This window comes from Wasmannia auropunctata, unplaced genomic scaffold (genome assembly GCF_000956235.1).
Source record: "Wasmannia auropunctata unplaced genomic scaffold, wasmannia.A_1.0 LD333474.1, whole genome shotgun sequence".
Classification (NCBI taxonomy): Eukaryota; Metazoa; Arthropoda; class Insecta; order Hymenoptera; family Formicidae; genus Wasmannia; species Wasmannia auropunctata.
Window position 1 is genome coordinate 32,021 of NW_012029416.1, and position 7,280 is coordinate 39,300.

Here is a 7,280-nt window from a genome sequence, read left to right on the forward strand (position 1 = left end):
ACACTCAATATACACTCAATATTGACGGCGAACACTCAATTTTGATGGTAAACGCCCAAATTTGAGTGTTAACACCAAAAAATGAGGGTTTTTTTTCGTAAGGGATAAAATTTATACTTTATTAATTAATACTTATTAATAAGCTCTTTCTTGAAAAACGAAATTATTCTAACACATGTTTGACTTATTTGATATATTCTAAAAAATTAAAAATTTATATTTACTTTGTAGCATTTCTAAATAAAAGAATATTTTTCAGATATTAAAAACATCGGCTGGCTACATATCATTTTTATTAGCAAGTGGGATTGATTCATGAAAAACGAGTTATATTACTTATTCAGAAGTAAGATGTGAAAATAAGTATAGTATATATACATATTTTAAATTATCTAACTACAAATATAAATTTATAATTACGTTTATTAGTGGTATTTGGATAGATATAAATTTGTTATTTATTGTAAATTATGTATTGTGAAAATTAATTGTAATGTTAAATATTTTAATTTAAAACATGCTTTTAAACTTATCATGTGTTTTCTTATCATTTAATAAACAAATTAATCATCAAATAAATATATTATATATATATAAAATTATAAAAAATCTAATATAATATAAATATAATAAAAAATCTAATTATAAAATTGTTAAAATTGAATACAATATGCTAATTTATTTTAACGAAATATATAAAGTTATTATAATTGTTATGATTTTTAAAGGACAATTTATACTTACAAAAATTTTTCTGATAGGAAAACTTTATATTTATAATAATGCAATAATTTTACAATTTTTAGATACCATAATACTGCACATTTTATTCACTTATATTATCAAGAAATATCTTTTCGATAGATATTCACAGTATATTTACTCGTATAGCTTGTGGAATATTATATTTTTTCCCCTTACATCACACTCTTTTCTGAAATTTTTCTGAATTTTTACAGCCTTTTAAAAGTATTAAAACACAACTACATGTACATTTCTAGTTACAAAGTGAACACGATCTTCGTACTGCAACACGATCAAGTGTTGTTCGAAGTATGAAGAAACTTTTTGCGTATAGTTTGATGCGTTGGCGATCGTACCCCTGGAACAATATACTTCCCTTCTTATTAGCGTAAACGTTATTTTTGTAACTTATTCTTGCGTTTGTGAAGTTTTGGAATGAAAGCTGTTATCAATTGGGAAGATAGCATTTGTAATATTTAATGCATTCTTCGGCGAAGCAGCCAGGTTGTTACACTCACATCGCGGACATGCGTGATGATCATCCTTCACATTAGTGTGGCGAACGTAGGGTGAACGTCTTCGCATTAGTCTTCGCCAGTCTTCGGCATGGACATTGCCAAACATTCACGGTATAGAGGTACCAAACGTTTATTAAGTATTTTTTGTTTGCAAGTGAAAGTGATAGAGTTTATTGAATATTTTTTGGATTACTGTATCGCTATATATTAAAATAGAGCTTATATGTGAATTTTTTACTTTGCGATTGTGATGTGTCTAACTCGGAACATTCTTGAATATTATTACAAAGTTGCTATATTTTTTGCAATTCTTTCGTAATCTATTACACGTGTTTGGAACTAAAAATTCTTATCTTATAAAGTTCAATGTCTTGAATTTTCATTTTGGATGTTTTAATTTCAAGATATCACAAATTTTGACATATTCTTAACGTATAAATTTAACATTGCTAGATTTTACGTGGGCGATTGAATTAAATCGTTTAGGTTTAGAGCTGATTGGATTATGGCCCAAGAGTGATAAAAAATCTAAGAATAAATTCGCTTCCGATCTTCGCGTGGTCATTATTTTTATTATAGTGACATTTGTTTCTGGTATACCTCTCGCATGCTCCCTTATACGAGTTTGGGGAGACATGATACTTATGGTAGACAATCTCCAAATTACGTTACCTTTACTGGTGGTCTCGTTAAAACTTGTTGTTATGCGGTGGAAACAAACAGGTATGGCTGGAATTATCTGTGTAGCACAAAAATATCAAGAACGTTTATATTTATCATATAAAAAGTGTAAAATTTAAAGTATATTTAAAGGTACTTGCCTTATCTTTAAAATGAGAAACGATACGTGATGGTTCTGCAAGTGATTATTTTGCTATATTTCAAAGCACTTTTATCCATCATAAAAATGATGGCAGAAGACTGGATGGAATTGAAGACAACAAAAGAGAGGGATGTAATGATGGGACGAGCACAGATTGCTAGAACAATTGTTATCAGCGGATACGTTCTTATGGTATTGGCGTTCATTGTGGTCATCATTCTTCCGTATTTTGGCTTATCATTAAGGCATTTGACAAATCTCACGGACCCGGGCAAACCGCTGCCGCTGCAGACTTATTATTTTTATGACATAGATAAGAGTCCGCAATTTGAACTAACATATATCGTTCAAGCTGTTACAATCTTCTTGGCCGCTGTAACTTACACCTCGGTAGACGCTTTTCTTGGACTCACGATCCTTCACTTCAGTGGTCAACTGGAAAACTTCAAAGGCCGTATTACTAGTTTAGTTTCGTGCCAGAATTTTATCTATACTCTGAGTAACAACATAATAAATCATATGCGGCTTATCAGGTATTTGCATAATTATTTTTATCGTTATAATTACACATTAACAAGTAAAATCCAGAAGACTCTGTAAAGAAGTTATTTAGTAATTTATTATATAATTATTATATAATTATTATATAATTATTTATTTTATAATTTATTAGTAAAATTAATTTAGTAATCAAGTACCATATTTTTTTGTATTTTACATTTATTTAAAAAATCATAAGAATATTTAAATAATTAATAATTTGTTATATTAAAATTATGAGTATTTATTTTTAATTTTAAATTAAAATTGAAGCAGATATTTTTCGTACATTATTGACATATTGGGTTATCCGGAAAGTTCTACGGTTTTTGGCCTCGCGGAGCCAGGTTCAAGTGATCATGTACTTTTTTACAATTTCTTTGCCAGTTCTTGTATATACGAGGTACTTACGAGGTATACTTTCGGTGACGTTTGCTCCAGTAAATCATTATTCACAGTACAAAGACGCTCAGATCGCGCTCGTCTTTGAGAGTGAAATCACAATGAAATCACAATGAAATCATTGTTGAAATTTCATAAACCACCTCCGAATTGTATTATCAGAAATAGTATCTTGTCCATTTATACAAATTTTATGCGCTGTCTCGCATGCTTTCTTGCCCTTTCTAAAGTAGAAAAGCATAATCTAGCAAAAATGTTGTTTTTAATTCTCCATTTTTAGGGCAGTATAGAATCGAATATAAATGGCATACTAAACATATGCCATTATGGATGGATGCGTTTAAACAAAAGATTTCTTTTTATTATCAACCTGAAGTTTGGGCTTCCTTATTCAGTATTAGCGCAAAATTCAAGCTGGTATCCGCACACAGATGTGAGAATACCACAGAATTTTCCGGGTGACCTAATATTTCACTTATGTTTTATTTTTTATTTTATATTTGCCATTATTACTTTTGTTAAAATAAGATATAATATTGAAGTAATATTAAATATAAATGTAAATATAGAATAACATTTTTATTAAAGTATGTGATACATACCTTCAAACTATTTTTTATTATAAATAACAGAGAAAATATAAAAAATAATGGATTTTGTAAAACGTTATTAATATAATAGCCTTACATTTTTTAGATTTATTGTAGGAAACATAATTTTTTAAACATATTCATATACATGTAGATTCGCCAGTATTATTGAAAATACCTTCACCTTAATGATGTTGGGCTTAGTGTTTTATTTTGGTATTGTATTTTGTCTTCATGGATTCTTATTACTTACTGTAAGTTTAAACACAATTTCAATTAAGAGAGAACATTAGTATTTCACATTTTTATATTTTATTTAAAAAATATCCATTACTTTTTTTATTTCTAAATGTGCAGATTGTTGATATATTATCTGGAATTAATTAATTTTCATTAATTAGCAAGGTATATTATTCAGGTGATTACCGAAGAAAGTGATTTCTCTTTCGCACGATTATGTTTTCCATTAATTGGTATCACCATTTTACTTTCGCATACTTTTCTTTATTGCGGTGCCGGGGAGATTGTAATAATGCAAGTAAGTTTTACAAATTCAAAATTTTAAAATAACTTATAAATGTCTTGTATCAGTATATACTATATTAATACTTGTTAAGTGCGAAGAAGTATATCGTGCTCTGTGTGATCTTGAATGGTACAAACTAGAACCAAAAAAGGCAAGAAGTCTTATTTTATTAATGATACGAGCCAGCCAGCCCTTTCGCATCACTGCAGGAAAAGTATTTCCACTTACGATGACCACATTTTGCAGTGTAAGATTAATAATTTACCTAAAATTTATAATTTATAAATTATTTTTATTGTTAATCTGAAAAAAATATTTCTATTAGATATTTCTAAAAAATAACAAAAATAGAAAAATTTCTTTTGCATTAATAATTTTTATTCTTTCTATTTTCTAGTTAAAAATTCTTAATTATTAATACAAAAATATCAAATTAAAATAAAATAATCACATGGACATATATTGACAATTATTTTAATAAGAAATATAATCTTTTTATTTTTAAATATTTAATTATATACATATTTAATATTTTATAATTAATTAATTGTATATTCAATTATATAATAATTAAAAATTTTTATTGTTTGCCTACAATGCATATAAAGAATATGTTACAGTTATTGAAATCATCGGCTGGTTACATATCATTTCTATTGGCAAACCGAATATGAAGAATCATCAAAATCATGTTAGTGCAATATTTATACCAGGAGATTTATAAGAAATATAGATATAAAAATTTTCAATTATGTAATTATGAATAGAATGTAACAGAGATATATTAATCATAATAGAATTAAAATATTTACGTTACTTAATTGAATATGCTTTTTATTTTATACAATATTTTAAATTAATGTATTAGTTTGAAGAGAAAGAGAGAGAGAAATATTTTTCACATTTATAATTACTACATATCGATATCTTTTTCAGTAAAGCGTAAGTATGAAAAAAGTACATGTCTTTTAAAGATTAAGACTTTGAAATAATATAAGCATTTTAATTTAATATAAAATATTTAATATATGCATATGTGTTAATAAACGTATATATTAAATATAAAGAATACATATTGAATATATACTAAATATATTACATATGGTGTAATTTTTAATTTGATTAATTATACAATTCATTTTGTAAAGAATATTCGAAGTACCTGTTCTATAAAACAAAAACACACGTTTTATTTTATAAGTATGTTCTCGATGTTCATCACAAAACTCAATTATTGCAAATATATCGTCTCTGATAAGTATAAAACAAATAAACGATGTATTGCGTGTGATGCATTCTATAAAATCTATTAATAACTATAGCAAAAGTGTACTGCAATTGCAGCGTGGGATACAACGGATGTACATAAACGCACTTTTTTTTGCTAACATGTGATATCTACCTGCTATTACGAAATTTTTTATACTTAAATGTTCCGCACGATGTTCGGTGCAGAAAACTTATGAGAAACATAAAACGAGGGTCGCACGGTATAGAATATTTAAAACACTTCGTTGTAAGTTGACGGCTCTTTCGGGAATTATTGTGAGTATGCGGGAATAATACTTCTTGTTAAAGGGAGAGTAACGTTGTTGCATAGAAAACGGACAGCTGTCAGTCTGTAGGTAATATTCGACATGGATAATTCGAAATATACTGGATATCAAGGTGCTGATGGGCGTCGACAAATCGTTAAAACTGCAATTTGAAAGAAAATCTTATAAAAATATATTTATTACATGTGTGCATGTGTGCAAATAGTAGTGACACTTAATATATATTTTATGTTATTAATTACAAAAACTTTCTAAATTTTTTTTATATATTATGTTGATTATAAATACATTAGACAATTGTAACAAAAAATTAGTTAATTTAACTGTTAATAAATACGGTGTTTATTATAATTCATATTTGTTATTCTCTACATGGAAAAAATAATGTGTTAATTATATTAGTTCAATAAAAAATAATTTTGTTAATTTAATTTATCATGATCTTGTTTTAATAAAACAAATATAATTTTTTCCATTTAAATAATCTTCAATCTTATGCAGTATAATTTATAAATATATTTATAATATAACTATTAATTCATAGAAACTTATTTTTGAACATTCTATGTATATATTTCATGTATTCTGTTATAAAATATGACATTTTGCTCTAATTGCGGATTTATTTATGCTATTTATAATTATGTTTTATATGAGCTCCAATTTATTAAGATTTTTACAGGTAGATTTCGAATGGGCGGTCAAGCTAAATCGGTTCACCTTAGATTTTATTGGACTTTGGCCTATAACTGTGCAAAATACTCGACAAAAATTAATGTGCAATCTTCGAGTGCTCTTCGTTTTCCTGGCGGTAACCTGTGGCGTGTTGATTCCTTCTATACACTCATTGATAAGAATTTATGGAGACATCATGTTAATGCTTGATAACTTACAATTTACTCTACCAGCTATAAGTTGCGCGATAAGAATCATGATTTTTTGGTGGAAAAAGGAAGGTAATTAAAAACCATATCTTTTTAAGTTTTTGAATATGATAAAAAAATATATATTTTATAAATGAAATAAAATAATGTAACGATTTATTTAAATTATGATTACTGTGTGCAATATAAATTTTAGATTATACAATTTATTTTTAATATTTATGTATGTTATTTTTTATGTTAAAATTATAACGAAACGATAAATGTTAACGTAATATTTATCATCTTATTTTTTAACATTTTGTTGTTAGAATTAAAATTGACGTAGTTCTTAATCAAATTTAGCTTACTAAGTATGTATTTGAGTATTTACATATTTAATGTTGAACATTTTTTTGAAGCTATTATACCAATTACGAATATGATCTTGGAAGATTGGGTAAAATCGAAAAGTACGCAGGACAAAAACTTTATGATTAGAAGAGCGCAGACTGCACGCATTATTATTACTTGTTCCTACTGCATAATGGGAATATCATGTTTCTTTATTATCATTCTTCCGAGCTTTGGAATATCAATGAGATTGACACCCAATATCACTGATCCAGGCAAACCAATGCCTTTACAAACTCATTTCATTTACGATGTAACAAAAAGTCCGCAGTATGAACTGACGTTTATTAGTCAATCTATTTAT

At 26.8% G+C, this 7,280-nt stretch overlaps 2 protein-coding genes across 2 annotated transcripts in view; both read left to right on the forward strand.

Annotated features, from left to right (window-relative positions):
* LOC105460034 (odorant receptor 22c-like) overlaps positions 1 to 319 on the forward strand; it is a gene marked incomplete at its 5' end in the record, with an annotated part of 7,278 nt that extends 6,959 nt beyond the window's left edge. Inside the window, one exon of the mRNA XM_011706475.1 lies at positions 260 to 319. Coding sequence (XP_011704777.1) covers positions 260 to 319 — 60 coding nt within the window. The remainder of the gene's footprint in view (positions 1 to 259) is intronic.
* Positions 320 to 2,169: 1,850 nt separating this feature from the next.
* LOC105460035 (odorant receptor 43a-like) lies at positions 2,170 to 4,824 on the forward strand. Its single transcript, XM_011706476.1, has 5 exons — positions 2,170 to 2,539; positions 3,308 to 3,444; positions 4,036 to 4,155; positions 4,235 to 4,390; positions 4,764 to 4,824. Exons 1-5 carry the CDS (start codon positions 2,170 to 2,172, stop codon positions 4,815 to 4,817), a joined length of 837 nt encoding a protein of 278 aa, XP_011704778.1. The 3' UTR covers positions 4,818 to 4,824.
* Positions 4,825 to 7,280: the final 2,456 nt, after the last annotated feature.